Source organism: Brachycentrus maculatus, unplaced genomic scaffold (assembly GCF_059751285.1).
Source record: "Brachycentrus maculatus isolate JH-2025_06_01 unplaced genomic scaffold, ASM5975128v1 h1tg000396l, whole genome shotgun sequence".
Taxonomy (NCBI): Eukaryota; Metazoa; Arthropoda; class Insecta; order Trichoptera; family Brachycentridae; genus Brachycentrus; species Brachycentrus maculatus.
This window is the reverse complement of record NW_028281145.1, coordinates 660,810-677,342: the sequence shown is the minus strand read 5'-3', so window position 1 is coordinate 677,342 and position 16,533 is coordinate 660,810. Positions and strand designations below refer to the sequence as shown.

Below are 16,533 nucleotides of genomic sequence, written 5' to 3'. Positions count from 1 at the left end.
TGTCGTTGAATATTGTTTTGTAGTGGCTGTAAAAATCCATATAAATAAAAATAAAAAACAAAAATAAAATATAAAAATAAAAAAAACACTGGAGTATGAAATTTAGTTAAATTTATATAGCTGCTTTTGCCAACGAACGCTCATTTTAGCTACCCATTTCCATACTACTTTGGGGCTGTATCTTTTCATATGGTGGTGTTGGAAATCCTTTCGGCCATTTTCCAGTCACCGCCCGACCACCATGGCGAGAGCTCTGCGCTCGCTTCCCGCGCTCATCCTTCACCTACTCCTACTCCACGGTAGGACACCATCATATTTCTATAACTAAACAATTTCCATCTTCTTAACGCAATAAAGAAGATCGCAACCTTGTGTGTACTCTTTAATTGTAAATATTTTCCTCTCGTATGATTATACATTCGTGTAGATTCACAGCGAACAGTGTAACCGTTTTATCATCAAAATCTTGTCACATTCATTAGAAATATATGCATTTTCCAGTTTCAAAATATTTTTGTGACCGGTTTTCACGTTTCGATCCGGCGTTCGAGTAAAATGAAAAACGATCCTTGGAAATACAATAAATAATAACCTTTCATTTTCTAATTTTGACAATTTAAACTTATTGTGTCAATTATCTGCACGACATACGCTGTAAATGCCAATATTTACTTAATTTCTTTGTCTTTGTCTCGCTTAAAATGTCATACTCCTTCTTAGACTAAAATGGATGATAAAATTTCCATGTAACCAAATGAACTATTCTCAGTAGGCCACTCCCACTTTTCAGGACACATCTATTCGAATTGAGTGGCCACAATGTGCACTAAACATGGATAGAAAATTTTTTGGAGGCTTAACTTGAAGATTAACTTAGCGTTTTATTTGGATACTACTATTAGGTTTTATTATTAATTTTTGAACATATGGTATATAAAACAACGAACTCTTTCTAAAATTTTGAATTTTTTTAACAAAACCGTCGGAGTATGTAAATATGTATTTTTTCTTAACATTTATTCCTGTTATGTCTAAATTAATTGGTAGAGTTCCATAACAAAACTAAAAACATTAAATTTAAATTAAATACAGAAGATACACCGGTTAAATGGTGGTGTTTAATGTAATTATTCAAATACAAATAAGGCTCAATTCGTTCAAACTTAATATATTATTAATTCGCTATCAAATAAATGAAAAAAGTTCATAAAATTTACATTTTTGTACATATAAGATCTGCTGAAATTACCAGCCAGTATTTTTAAAATATTATTTGGGATTTTAACTTCTTAGTTTTCACGGCTGTTCAGATGTTGATAGAGTTAAATTGTTAATAATTTATTGTAACGGCGTTAGTATTTCTACATATATATACTTATTGTCAGGGTTCCGACTAACATTAGAGGGATCATCCTCAGGTCGCAATGGTACTGAAAATATGTCATGTAAAATATGAAATATAAATACCGATACAAATGGTAAGACATCTGCAGACCCGGAATACGTAAAATCATGTTTTTTTATTCCATGTTTGCCTAACAATCTACTGCTGTAATTTATATAATGACTAATTCTTTGATATTTTTATTTTAGGTGGGAGAGGGTCTGAAGATGAAGAACGTTTGGTGCGAGATCTTTTTAGAGGATATAATAAACTTATTCGTCCTGTTCAAAATATGACACAAAAAGTTGACGTCAGATTTGGACTTGCTTTCGTTCAACTTATCAACGTGGTAAGAAAATATGTAGAGCGTCAATAATCGATTTATTATTTTTTCTTTTATAATTATATGAATTCAAAGTGATCATAGTAATATTCTTAATATAAACGATTGAAATAAATATAAAATATCAATAATTTATTTTCCGTTTCTTATTTGGTTCTTTTTAATGTCATTCTTATATTGCGCTCTTCTTTTAGAACGAAAAAAATCAGATTATGAAGTCCAACGTTTGGCTTCGTCTGGTATGGAGCGACTATCAGCTACAGTGGGATGAAACTGACTATGGGGGTATCGGTGTGTTGAGACTTCCCCCTGATAAGGTCTGGAAACCCGATATTGTGCTTTTCAATAAGTAAGTAGAACATATAATAGTAACAAACTGAAAACTTACAAATCCATGTACAATATTTCCACTCTACCGAAAGATATTATTAGTATTATGAATATTATAAGCTCATGCTTAGGGTGAATAGACACATTTCCAGATCCCAAAGCTTTGTACATTTATCTTTTCTTTTGTTTCTAGTGCTGACGGAAATTATGAAGTACGATATAAGTCTAACGTTTTGATATACCCGACGGGAGAAGTACTTTGGGTGCCTCCTGCTATTTATCAGGTAATTGTAAACATATATGGTATACATGTATTTTTTAATGCAACAATTTGATTAACTTTTTTCCTACATAATGAGTATTTTGATTGCAGAGTTCTTGTACTATAGACGTCACATACTTTCCATTCGACCAGCAGACGTGCATTATGAAGTTTGGTTCCTGGACCTTCAATGGAGACCAAGTATCTCTCGCTCTGTACAATAATAAAAACTTCGTCGACTTATCTGACTATTGGAAATCTGGAACATGGGATATCATTGAGGTTCCAGCCTACCTGAATATTTACGAAGGAAATCATCCCACAGAAACCGATATTACGTTTTACATCATTATCAGGAGGAAGACTCTCTTTTATACTGTCAATTTAATTCTTCCCACCGTTCTTATTTCATTCCTCTGCGTCTTAGTCTTCTATTTGCCAGCCGAAGCTGGAGAAAAGGTAAGCACTTACGACATACAAATTAACCATATTCTTTATTACAAATGGCATTGCTATTTTTCATGTGGTTTTAATTCTGTTCAATTATTTTAGGTGACATTGGGTATTAGCATTTTGCTCTCACTTGTTGTGTTCCTTTTACTTGTATCGAAAATTCTTCCGCCCACTTCCCTCGTGCTTCCACTTATTGCCAAGTATCTCCTCTTCACCTTCATCATGAATACTGTCAGTATTCTCGTCACTGTCATCATCATCAACTGGAACTTCAGGGGTCCCAGGACTCACAGGTAGGTATCTTTTTAACCTACCAGTTATTTTTATGCTACCTTTACCGTCATAGCGAGGTTTGACTACACCGTTACTATTTTTAGGATGCCTCTCTGGATCCGAAGTGTATTCCTTCACTATCTTCCTGCCATTCTCTTCATGAAGAGACCTCGTAAGACACGTCTGCGTTGGATGATGGAGATGCCGGGAATGGGAATGCCACCGCATCCTTCATACGGTTCCCCAACTGAAATGCCGAAACATATTAGGTAACAAATAATATTGAGATACTAATTTGAGATTCCATACGAGATATTCATTGAGATGATATCTTGTTTAAAGTACTTTTTGCTCATTTAGAAACAAAATTATAAGAAGAAAAAGACTAGGGAGATGGATGATTTATTGATTAATAATTCAATTCTTAGCATACGCATTCTAATTCTGTCTGATGATTACTGAGCCGTCCAAACGTTCAAAAAAATCTATTTCATGCAAAAGCAACACGTTGCCCTTAATTTAGACATTTAATGTCCTGACGATACAGAACTATGTAAAATAAATATTATGGTAAATTGGCCAGCGGTTTGTTAATTTTTACAATGTTTACAGCAAAATGGAAGTCATGGAGTTGTCAGATATGCATCATCCAAATTGCAAGGTTAATCGCAAGGTCAACTCTTCGGACTTGGCTGGTGCTCTCGGAGCCGAGGGGTGCCGTCGGGAGTCCGAGAGCTCCGACTCGCTGTTACTGTCCCCCGAGGCGGCCAAGGCCACAGAAGCTGTGGAGTTCATCGCCGAGCATCTCAGAAACGAGGACCTCTACATTCAGGTAGCTAATCAACTTACTTTTCCTTCAAACATATTAGTAGTAGAACCACAACCACAGTATTGTTTGACGTCTATTCTTGGAATTTGAACCACGGCTGTTTGACTTAATTTGGGATGTTTACTCGAATATACGAAATTTAGACGATCAGGGACTACTACCGGTCTCTTTCGGTCTATCTATTTAGTCAAATAAATAAAGTCCCTTTGTGGATATATCCTGGTTTAATCCCAATCAACAAAACACAATGACACTAATTTTAACTAATATGGCCATCAATTTGGATGCAGTTTTTTAAACAATCATTAAAAAAATCTCAATTTTTTGAATTACCTAACGTCCAAGTGACTCTGAAATCTAGCTACGGCTTATGCAACACCGTTTATCATGTCCCTACTCAGGCTTCAACTTTATAAGTTTCATAGCCTATGCCTACTTGTGAGTGGATTTATTCTTTATGTTTAAAGTTACTATAATTTCATGTAATTCATGATTGAAAATTCTAGGCAAAAACACTCGCAAAAAAAAAAGAAAATCTCAACGTTAACAACTTATGTACTCACTAAAATTTTTTTTTTTTAAATGTTTCATGAGCAAAATATTACATTATCAAATAAAATTTCAATTGTATTTGCTGATAAATAAGATAGTCCTTGAGTAGGCAGTTTTTTATATTGCATAGATTCCTGTATTTTAAATTTCCCAATAAGACATTTGTTTAGTTTAATTATTTTTCAAGCCATGAATATTTTTCTTTTTCTTTTCGTAGACAAGAGAAGATTGGAAATATGTGGCCATGGTAATCGACAGACTTCAGTTATACATCTTCTTTATCGTCACAACTGCGGGCACCGTCGGAATATTGATGGATGCTCCACACATCTTCGAATACGTCGATCAAGACAGAATCATCGAAATATACAGGGGAAAATAAATAAATAATATTATACTAGTCAGTTAAATTATCGTACTTAACGTATACAGCACAATAACTAAATGTTACGCTATAATAAATATGTCTGTTGAATTTTCAAGAGAAAAATATTTACATAAGTAAATCAGTATAGATTTCACAATATTTTGAGTATGTCCAAATTTTTTATCACGTATTCTTGGTTTGCTTCACTTTTCTCCATTTCTCAACATATATAAAGAAGAATATGGAGATCTGGTTTCTAGTTTTTCTTCATCTACTTGTATCTTGAGATATTAATAATAAAATCATGATATGGTTTTATTTGAAAAATTAATACTCCAATACCTAGTAAATTAAATATGATGCACCTAAAATAATTAATTGTTTAGATATTTTTTCTACGGTGGTGCACATAGCTTTTCATAAAAAAAATCTAACATTATTTTGTAAATGTCAATACAGTTTTTGCTGAATGTTATCTATATAATATTTTTATATCCGAATATATATACAATAATAACCATTGCAGCACCATAATATTTTATCATTTGAGTACATAAAATGTCGCATAAAATGCTCGTATCTTCCAATATAAGTACATATTATGTATAAAATTTGTTTTCATTGGTATAAAATAGAAAATAAATAAAACGTTCTATTACTGGTGAAAAACCAAAAGAGTATGTAATGACATTAACTAAAATTTTATACACCTAGAGAGAGGAACACTCGGAATTGGATATATCCAACTAATTATTGTTATTGTAACAATAATTACATTATTATTAATCAAATACAATGTTTTAAATGTTTAAAACATATGATTTTGACTTGAAGCTTTTTTACCCGTAGTACGATAATAATCATATTTAATTTAAATATATAATCCACCGTTAAAATCCCACTTCATTTAATTATGCCTATCTATTTTATTTGTACATATGTTTTTTTTTTAAATCCATAACTATGCCATAAATCTTGTAAACATTGCCATATTTATTCTTTATTTAATAAACTTAAAAATAGTCTCAACGAATTAAAATATGCATCTGTAGAAATATGCATATCTCGAGTATTTTAATAGTTTTATTTTATATAGCTTGATAAGAAATTATTTGTGAAGATGCTCAAGAAAGCCAAACTTTGTTGATGCCAAATATTGGGACTTTCATAAAAAATCAATTGATTTTTGCCAAATTTTCAAAAATATAAAATTGTTCTTCAGTGACATTTTACATTTATTAATATTTTGTTTTAAGCATTATGAATATCAGTACTGAAATTTGTAGTATTATACCATATTATTGTGTAGGTATATTTCGTCTTTAAAGAATTTATTTCCGTTCAATTAGGTTGTGTATATAAATGTTTAGAGTCAGTAGAAAATTTATTGTTGTTACTGTACATTAGGAATAACACGCTTATTTAATGGACATGCGTTTAAAAGCCACTATGAAAAATATTTTAATATGTTTTTTAAATAACGTCCATTTATTGATCAATGCAATCATTGGTATTTTATTAAATTTCTTCCATTTAAAAGATTAACGAAATTGACTTTAGACAAATTTGCTCATTTGTATTTTATAAATTATAAGTATTATATTAATTCTAACAATTGTTACATTGGAGCAACAACAAAAAACAAAAAATTTTAATACGTTTTTAAACATCTGAATATTTTATTTTGACTCTTACAATGTTAAATGATTTTTAATTATTTTGAAGTGTCAAATATATTATTACATTGTATGTATTTAGTCTATATATTAATTTTGATATGCTCAACATCTTTGTGTGTATTTAAACAATTTAATAAACCTATCATTTGAATTTTCTAAAATATTAATATTTCTCTTCTATAGTGTTTAAGAGTTTTTTTGTTGTAAAAATAATTCCTTTGTTTATTTGTTTCTTTACATCACAGATACTGAACATAATTTGCAAACTATGTATATTACTTCCATAAATGGTATATAAATAAGTTTAAACCCATTACCTAGCCATAAATATTATTTGTGTTATTTTAAATAGTCTTTCCTATAGTACTCACTTATCTTATTATAATAACATAATTAGGGAAATGTATTCATACTAATGAATTATTTATTATACACGTACTCTAGTAGGTGCGATGTTTATTAGTAAATAAATTTTTATGAAAACCATAAAAGTAAATTATTATTATTACTCTCCCATTATAAACATGCGTTTGTTTTGAAAATCGACCCAAATATTTAAAAAAATATTTAACCAGTAGAATATCTATTTGGTTATCTTGACGATCAAATATATTGTATGCCACATAATATAAATACAATATGTATAGCCTTGTATAAAATCAAAGTTACCTGAGTGGGCAATAACCCATTCGACAGTACCTACCTTATTTATTTTAGTCATAAAAATAAAGTGTACGCTGTCTATGGTTTCCATATATATATCGTCTACTAATTTAACTTGTCTGTGGTTATATTGGTCTAAGTTGTCGAAATACGTATGTTTTGCTGCTCTTGTAACGTAAATAATAACTTCTCGTATTTCCTTAATTTAGTCTAGTATTTAAGCAAATTTTGAAGTAACCTTCAAGTATGTCCTAAATAAAGTGATTTATTAACATACCACTCCATTTCTTAGCTAAATTATTGAGCTGGTGTTTATTATCTCCGAAAATTCACAACAATGTCTGGCGACTCTGACATGGAGTATTCAGATAACGAGTGCGATGAATACGACTATTATAATGTCGGACAGGATGATTGCGACGTAGAAACTATAGACCCTAGTAGATCCGATCCCGAATATTTTCCATATACTTGTTTAACTGTAGAAGAAGTTGAGAAAATGCTTAATGAATATATTGAACTATTAAGCAACAGCGTACATGTCACGCCTTCTCTCGCTAAGGTAAGGATATTCTATTTTTTTAATAATATAAAATGTTAATTTCATGCAATCAAATACTCTTGGAACACTTATGCAAGGATTAATCAAGTTTATTATAACTTTACGATTGCCTATTGTGGACTGTTTACTTCTAGAACGATTAGAAAAATTTAAAGGTCATTTTAGTTTATTATCGAGATATTGTATATTTAATATAATTTCGATATTTAATATAATTTCGATGATTAGCGCAGCTGAACATTTATTTAGGATTAATTGAATTTCATTATGCGTTATTGGAAATTGTAACAAATGTTGTAGCAAAAGTGATAATTAATTTAGGAATAGAGACATCTAATTTATAATGGAAGATAATTGGTTACGGATAGAGGATGTACAGCTCATCATGCGGAGGTGCAATCCCTGTCTCTCCGAATGTAAAATGAAATTTTTAATTCAAATTGATAATAGCAGAATATAATAAACTTTTTTATAGTCTCCATTTTGTATATAAAAAAAATGGTGTGTTTTTTTATTGACATTTTTCAGAAAGGATCTGAAATAAATGTCATTTGCTGATGGTTTCTTATTTTGTGAAAAATCAACATATTATTATCATTCATAGTATGAAAATAAAAACATTATCAATATTTTGTGGAACAACTGAGATGCTAGATTTTTAGCACTTTAAAAATAATTATACAAATTAATTATAAATCCAGATAAATTTTCAGCTGTTTGGAAACCCAGTTAAAAACTGATTTTCTCAAATATTGACCCTTAACCCTATTCATAATAATATTAGGTAGTTACATCCTTAGTATCTCATTGTGTACAAATATTAATTGCTCAGCAAACAAAATGGAGTAAAACACATTCCATTTTGATTCATGTTTAATAACTGATTAAAATGAATTACTAGGAAGCAAACAAAAATAAATATATCCTCGAGAATACATTTTTAATGTAATTAAATCCTGGTAACCATACCAAACAGCACGCATTTACAAATATAGTATCATCTGATAGACAAAAGTTTTTCAATCCAGAATTTATGCGCCCTGAAATGGTTATTGTTTTTTTTTTAATATCATACATGATAAAAATAGTGAAGGACATTGGTACCATAAACCAGGCTAGGGCACAAAAGCCGAACCCTCTTCTAGTGGAACGGAAGGTCTGTTAATGACAGTCACCAGTCCTGCTTCTCCTGAGGAGTTTTACGTGGTTTCCCCCCAGCAATGAGCAAATGCTGAGAAGTTCCTGATTAGCCCACACTAGATTATCCCTCCTTTTCCCAACAGATTAAAATAAAACATTTTTTTAAATTTAGAAGAAACAAAAATCCACTTAATGATCAATAAACCTTGTACATACCCTTCTTTCTGAACCTAATAGAATTGATTCTAGAATTGCGGTCATAATTTCTAAAATGATAAAGCTAAACGCATTTAAACTATAAAATTTTGTATTAAGTGTTATTATTTTCTATTATTATTTTGTTTGTAAATAAAAATAATACTTGACACGGGCAGAAACATCCTTTCACTGGGTGACTGCCAAATAAATTTAAAAAAAACCTTGTACATAATAAGCAAGTAAATAATAAATGCAACACCCATATAAAAAAAATAGTTACTGTTTATTGTTTTCTTGGTTGGAGGCATTCTATTGGTTTATGGATAACATGTCTCATGGTAGGTGATGCTCCATTCGTACCACTGGAACGCTCAAGAGCTGATCCAGAAGTACAAGGAGAACGCCTCCGAGGTCCTGGTGATGTGCCGCGTGAAGTCGGCTGCCGGGGGCGCGGCGGGAGCGGGTGGGACGGGGGGCGCGTGCGCAGTGTGCGCCACCACCCCGACCCCCGCCAGCCGCTCTGCCCTCGCCTGCGGACACTCCTTCTGCAACGACTGCTGGGCCATGCACTTTGAAGTTCAAATTACGCAAGGTAAATGTGTACACTGTTTTATTACTCTGAGGGACTTGTACATATTAGCAGAAGTTTGTCCAACTTGCATAATCTTGCATAAGTACACTAGTCATTGCTGCTTTTCTCATTATCCTCTCGATTAATAGTGTTCAATCTTGAGGACTCCTACACATTAGCGGAAGTTTGTCCAACTTGCATAAGCTTGTATAAGTACACTAGTCATTGCTGCTATTCTCATTATCCTCTCGATTAATAGTGTTCAACCTTGAGGACTCATACACATTAGCGGAAGTTTGTCCAACTTGCATAAGCTTGTATAAGTACACTAGTCATTGCTGCTTTTCTCATTATCCTCTCGATTAATAGTGTTCAATCTTGAGGACTCCTACACATTACCGGAAGTTTGTCCAACTTGCATAATCTTGTATAAGTACATTAGTCATTGCTGCTATTCTCATTATCCTCTCAATCAATAATGTTCAACCTTGAGGACTTATACACATTAGCGGAAGTTTGTCCAACTTGCATAAGCTTGTATAAGTACACTAGTCATTGCTGCTATTCTCATTATCCTCTCGATTAATAGTGTTCAACCTTGAGGACTCGTACACATTAGCGGAAGTTTGTCCAACTTGCATAAGCTTGTAAGATTACCCTAGCCATTGCTGCTATTCTTATTATCCTCGCAATTAATAGTGTTCATCCTTCACATATAGCAATAGTGTCCTTCACCCTGGGCTTCTTGACTTACGTCATCTGTATCCTGTCAAATATATTCTCCTCTTGATCATCTTGCTTTCATATAGTCAACAATCAAGTTGACACCGCATCCATTAGATCAGTGTTAAATAAAGCAGATATAAAGCCTCAGAGGTGGGGCACCACGCTTCAGAGATGCGACACGTCGGCATTCTACATATAAAGAGGAATACTCATCGGTCATACGAAAAAATGCCTGAGATGTACAAAATTAAAATATATGCCAAATTGTACCTTAAATAAAATGAAGCCCTTTAAATTTTCAATACTTATCTAAAAACACAGAAACTGTGCAGGATGCAGCTGTAGATGTTGTAATGATAATCTAATGATTAGATGGATTCATCCCTATGCACCATTGGGTGCAGATAGGGGTCAGATGCTTCATACATAATTTTTGTAGAAAATGTGTGTTTACATATTTTTCCTACTTTATACAAATGTACTAAAGTACTAATGTTACAATATGCACTTTTGACTACTGTTAGCTTTTGAGTAAAAATTGTAATAGAATAATGATAAGTAATGATTCTAGACGCCAGATAGGTGGGTTGGTGGGGAATGCTAAGCAAGCTCTCTGTTGTCCCATATTATAATGAATTAGAAGACTATTCTATTTTTAACATCATTAGAATCTTAAAAATAGACTTATAAAATACATTTGAAACGTTATTTAAAATCCTTTTATTCAAATAAACTAAAAGAAAGTTTTTAAATATTAATCGTTAGTTAATTTTTAGTTACATTGTCTTTAACTCTAAAGGTGATTGGTATCATTTGCAGGAGTTTCAACTGGTATAAGATGTATGGCTTCCAACTGTGATGTTTGTGCCCCGGAAGACTTTGTGCTAGCTCTGGTCCACAAACCCTCGTTGAGGGACCGCTATCAGCAATTCTGCTTCCAGGATTATGTTAAAAGCCATCCTCAGCTCCGTTACTGTCCCGGTCCAAACTGTCAGGTATTAAAAACACATTTTCAAGTAATTCATTACCTGTTTAACCACCCTACCCATATGAACGTACATAATACGCCCACTATGTTATCGCCTGAATGCAACAAACCGTATCCCGTATGTTCAGGTACAAAAAAGTATAACCGACCCCACAGAAACGTTTGTGATATGTCAAATTGTTCCTACTCACCCTACACATACCAATACGTCATACGGCACGTTTAGCCGAATTTCGAAGTCGAATTAATTTCGAAGTCAACATCACTGGCTACCTATTTTTGGCATGTTTGCGGAATATGTCGAGATTATGTTGATTGATATATTACTTTCAATACAAAATATATTTGTAAAAATATCCAATAGGATGACATAAAAAAAAAAATCCGGCGACATCTTATGCTGTAGAGAAATCTTATGAAAAAAAACCTGATGATTTTTCACCTACTTTTTGGATAATAACTCAAAGGTAGGGTGGTTAATATTGACACTCTCAGAATTACAAAAAAATTGTCAACAGGTCTTATTAATTTATTCTGTACTGGTGGCCAATTTTTTTAAAATCAATATATATATTTCTCAGGTAGTAGTGCAGGGGAAGGGGTTGCGTGGAGGGCGAGTCACGTGCGGGGGGTGTAGGGTGCAGTGGTGCTTCAAGTGTGGTGCGCCCCCTCACGCTCCTGCCGACTGTTCACTCATCAAGCGCTGGCTGACCAAGTGTGCAGATGACTCTGAAACTGCCAACTACATCAGCGCTCATACAAAGGTAAGGAAAATATTATGCTCCCTGTTGTTCTTTGTAATGTACTAGAAGTGCCATTTGGCAGGATGAATGTGAACAAAGGCAATTACAATTAACAATTGGTTTATTGACAGACAATCTTAAGCGCTTATCTAGACGCGCTTCAATATTAGAATGATTCACCCTTGACTAATGTGCACTCCATTTTTTATCACATCTGATCATTTTATCAATCTCTTCTTTCATGTAAACGATAGATGGTTCATCTATCATTTATATGGAAGAAGAGATATTCAAACCCTCTCTAACAGACTTTTCTTCCATACACATATTTTTTAATGAAAAAAGAGAAAATATATCACAATCAATGACTATTGATGTATTTTGGACAAAGAAATCAAGACCTTAAGTACCTAAATAGTAAATCTATGATTTTTTGTAGATACTGTGTTTTCTAATTAATTATTTGATTTTTAGGACTGCCCAGCTTGTCAGATTTGCATAGAGAAAAACGGAGGATGTAATCACATGCAGTGTTACGCTTGTCGTCACGACTTCTGCTGGATGTGCTTGGGAGAGTGGAGAAATCACGGCTCAGAGTATTACGAGTGTTCCCGGTATCGGGAAAATCCCAACATCGCTCACGACTCGCACCACGCCCAGGTATCTTTCTTCCCGTTTTTTTAACGCCTCCGGAACTCGGAATTTGCGTCTCAATCAAATATGTATAATTTCTTCTCATAACTTGTATAGAATGTGAACAATTTACAGGCTCGGGAGGCTTTGAAGAAATATTTACATTATTATGAAAGGTGGGAGAATCACGCCAAGTCTCTACGGCTGGAACAGCAGACGCTTCAGCAGCTCAGATGCCGAATTAATCAAAAGGTTTGTTTTATTTTATTTTTATGTTTAAAATCCATTTTTAATTAAAAAATTTACTTAGTAAATACCACTTTTTCTTTAAATCTACTGTGACACATATTTTGATGCATTCCGCATCATTTTCTAACACTGTAAATGATGTGGAATGCATCGAAACTCGTGTCACAGTAGATTTTAAGAAATAGTGGTGTTTACTAAGTAAAAATTGATAGGTTTTACCACAAAGTGACTGCCGAATCAATTAATGAAATTTTTTAAAGTGATTTGACAATCACTCAATGACATTCGATTCACGCATCAATGCGCCCAAATTTTGTGTCTAATATTGCATTTTCTTATTTCGGATGGGTATTTTTTACGCGTACCGCTAGCGACGGGATTTGATAATTATGTACATATATGTAGTTAAAACCATAGCAAAAAGATTGGTACATAATGTTCATAGAAGAACATCGGATAATTCTGACTTTAAAATGAGGCCAGCGCAGATGGTAAAAATATCCTTCCCGTCCTTAAGCATCAATCGACCGAACGGGTAGAAATACCTTTCCTGTCCAAAGTGTGTTAATATAAGACATTCTTGAAATGGGATTTTAGGATTTTCTTGACTTGTAGGCAGTTTTGAAACTATATTACATTTGATTTTACTTTTAACTATAACAATTGATATCAGTGTAATACATTTTATATTGGTTCGATTTAATCATCTTGTATTTATCTAGTTTTCATAGATAGTATGTACCTACTTATTTTTATTTTGTGATAGGTACTAAGCGGATCAGGAACTTGGATTGATTGGCAGCCGCTGTTTGATGGAGCCTCTCTGCTTGCCCGCTGCCGTTACACCCTGCAATACACTTACCCGTATGCCTACTTCATGGATCCTGGCCCACGCAAGGATCTCTTTGAATATCAGCAGGTTTTAAACATGAACTCATTATATGCATTATAAATCTTAACACATTGTGAGAAATAGTTAAAAGCATCTTTTAAATACTGTCAGTAGAGAGCGGGAGACGCTTCAGCGTTCTATTTTCTTACTTTTGGTACAGCGCGAGACGCCAAAAAATATTGTATAGATCGGAATTGGGTTTTCGGTTAATTGTGATTAGTATACGACCCTAATTAGTATACTAATTAGTTTAATTGTAACTTCTGAGTGAGAAGAAAAAAAAAATTGTATACCGAAAATTGTAAATTGGTATTGAATGTTTAAATGGTATTATTATGCATGTTTCATAATATCTTTCTGAACGTTTTGCTCATAACATACACTGGCCACTATATCCTGGATCAAATTTATAATTATTTAATGTTTTATTGTTTAGTGTGATTGATGAAATGTCCATTCATTTTTACGATGCTATTATGTAGTTTGTATTATGGAAAATATTACAAATTGGTAATTTACTTTACAGGCACAATTGGAAGCTGAAATAGAAAATTTATCTTGGAAGATCGAGCGTGCTGAAACAACCGACAAAGGAGATTTGCAAAACCAAATGGACATTGCGGAAAAAAGAAGAACGACACTGCTCAAAGATTTCTTGGAATGGTAAACGGGTGTTACCTGTGTTATTCAATCTTTTGTAAATATTGTATAAAATTACTGAACCTAACCCAGAGTGTTTCGAGCATAATAATGGAAGTCTTATAGAATATTAATTTAATAAATGTTTGCATATTTGCGTAATGTGTTTACGGGTTGATTGTATGTATTTTATTGATCTCTCAACGCATGGAATAGATTTAATACTCTCCCAATTCATATTACATTGCAAACTAATTAATTAACACGTCATTTTATTCTAAAAAACACTTAATTAACTAACATTCCATACACAGAACGCTTTAAGTAATGCTGCTAATGCTTTGTGATTAAAAATTATTATTTTGACTTCTTATAACATAGTAAATGTAATCTTTTATTATTTAGCTCCTTTCTACCCATTTCTGAAATAGGCCTGATTTGTTTTGTTTTTCCACCTTTCTTATGTAGAGACTTGTTTATCTTGCTCCTATGATCATTTATTCAATTAATAAATAACAACCTAGTGTTCCTGTATATTTACACACATGTATAAAAAAATATATTTAAGGTTTACCAAAAATATGTATTGTGGATTTTTGCAATGTGCAATTACATACACTTTAAGGATCTTACATAATTAAATTTAAAGAATCCTTAATAATTTTGTAAATCTGCAAATACTTCATTTTTACATCTGCCTTCATATTGATTATACATATCGCTCACTCCTTTCAAGAACGTCATAAATCAAAAATCTACAATTTTCAATTATGCATGTTATCGGAATGCCCAGAAAAGGTACTATATCCCAGCAAAAGAGGCATATTTTTAACTTAATATTTACCCGCCACAGAGCAGAATATGTTGTTTTTGCATTTTGAAGAAAAGGCATTGTTTAATTATTTTTTTTAAATAAATTAAATATTTTTCAAATGGAGAAAAACCTTCAGGTTTTACCTAAAAAGATCTGTTGCACAGTAAAAAGTTCAATAAGTGGCTTGATATTTATTTTTAATACATTGTATTATATTTTTAAACTTTTGAAACGTTCTCCTGAAAAATCAAGTTTTTTGATTTATGACGTTCTTGAAAGGAGTGAGCGATATATCTAAATCTAAAATATAAAAAATCTAATTGAAAAAATGAATGGATTTATTTATCACATTGTTGAACAAAACTGAAAAATGCTGATTCACAATATGTACATTGTCATGATGATTATATATTTCCATAATAAAATCAATTTCAAAGTTAATGCATGAAAGTGACTAGTTAACAAAAGAAAATTCATTAGCATACGACTTGTAAGTAATCAACTGTTATTTTTTTGATAAATCCATGCAATATTATTTAAAGGGAATTCATGTCAACAACCGCATGTCACTATTATTTTATAATATCCCTTAGCGTTATAAATACCTATTATACTATGTGTGTTTAGTTCATACCAATAAACACAGTTTGGTTATAATATTTTTACAATATTACATTGTATTAATATGTTGTCTATTGGTTATAATAAATATGTCACTAACCACCCCACCTTCGGGTTATTTTCAGGCGTATTTTTTATAAAAAAGCAACAAAATCACTACGTTTGTTGTCACAAAATATTGTCAGGTATGAAACCTGACAAAAATTTGTCAGTATATCCGGTACGCATTAAATATTTTTCGAACAAATATCACATATAACGTAGGTCGTACGAGTTACCGCGGAATGGTGAAGAAAAACCGCGCGTATCACGTACGTTCGTATGTGTGGGGCGGTTAAAGACATAAGAAAAATAGTGCACTTAGCAAGCTATGCACTTACCAAACAACCAACCTGATTGAAACTGTATCTACATTTCAAACATAGCGGATTGATATGAACTTAATTATTCCCTTCCGTTTGACTATGTACAGCTTAAATTGGCCAAACAGTTTGTTGGTGTGTAACTTGCTTGAGTTTCCAGATCTGTCATGTAAAACGAAACCCAACATGTCTCTAAAATAGTGTTTGGTTGTGTATTGTAATATTATTTGGGTCTTGTGGCGTGTTTGTGTCGTCTAGCA

The 16,533-nt window shown here is 32.4% G+C and overlaps 2 protein-coding genes across 3 annotated transcripts; both read left to right on the top strand.

Annotated features, from left to right (window-relative positions):
- Nucleotides 1-229: 229 nt before the first annotated feature.
- Nucleotides 230-6,950, top strand: nAChRbeta1 (nicotinic acetylcholine receptor beta1). The gene is made up of 9 exons (XM_088270796.1): nucleotides 230-299; nucleotides 1,594-1,733; nucleotides 1,922-2,076; nucleotides 2,251-2,341; nucleotides 2,431-2,778; nucleotides 2,872-3,065; nucleotides 3,150-3,314; nucleotides 3,658-3,877; nucleotides 4,644-6,950. The coding sequence occupies exons 1-9, from the start codon at nucleotides 242-244 to the stop codon at nucleotides 4,806-4,808; spliced, it is 1,536 nt and encodes a 511-aa protein (XP_088126922.1). The 5' UTR covers nucleotides 230-241; the 3' UTR covers nucleotides 4,809-6,950.
- A 302-nt stretch (nucleotides 6,951-7,252) lies between these two features.
- ari-2 (E3 ubiquitin-protein ligase ari-2) lies at nucleotides 7,253-15,605 on the top strand. Of its 2 annotated transcripts, none has more exons than XM_088270844.1 (8): nucleotides 7,253-7,697; nucleotides 9,378-9,627; nucleotides 11,152-11,327; nucleotides 11,902-12,084; nucleotides 12,538-12,723; nucleotides 12,832-12,948; nucleotides 13,712-13,864; nucleotides 14,364-15,230. In XM_088270844.1, exons 1-8 carry the CDS (start codon nucleotides 7,473-7,475, stop codon nucleotides 14,502-14,504), a joined length of 1,431 nt encoding a protein of 476 aa, XP_088126970.1. In that variant the 5' UTR covers nucleotides 7,253-7,472; the 3' UTR covers nucleotides 14,505-15,230. The 2 variants fall into 2 exon arrangements, with proteins under 2 accessions (XP_088126970.1, XP_088126969.1); XM_088270843.1 differs by having other exon boundaries at nucleotides 7,256-7,697; nucleotides 12,814-12,948; nucleotides 14,364-15,605.
- Nucleotides 15,606-16,533: the final 928 nt, after the last annotated feature.

What these genes read in the sequence shown, in the direction of transcription:
- ari-2 (XM_088270843.1), top strand. Translation starts at nt 7,473, where the DNA reads ATGTCTGGCGACTCTGACATGGAGTATTCAGATAACGAGTGCGATGAA. An exon ending in GTCCCGGTCCAAACTGTCAG is followed by an intron (nt 11,328 to 11,901) that starts GTATTAAAAACA and finishes TATATTTCTCAG; the next exon opens with GTAGTAGTGCAGGGGAAGGG. An exon ending in GATGCCGAATTAATCAAAAG is followed by an intron (nt 12,949 to 13,711) that starts GTTTGTTTTATT and finishes ATTTTGTGATAG; the next exon opens with GTACTAAGCGGATCAGGAAC.
- nAChRbeta1 (XM_088270796.1), top strand. Translation starts at nt 242, where the DNA reads ATGGCGAGAGCTCTGCGCTCGCTTCCCGCGCTCATCCTTCACCTACTC. An exon ending in TCACCTACTCCTACTCCACG is followed by an intron (nt 300 to 1,593) that starts GTAGGACACCAT and finishes TTTTTATTTTAG; the next exon opens with GTGGGAGAGGGTCTGAAGAT. An exon ending in TCGTTCAACTTATCAACGTG is followed by an intron (nt 1,734 to 1,921) that starts GTAAGAAAATAT and finishes CTCTTCTTTTAG; the next exon opens with AACGAAAAAAATCAGATTAT.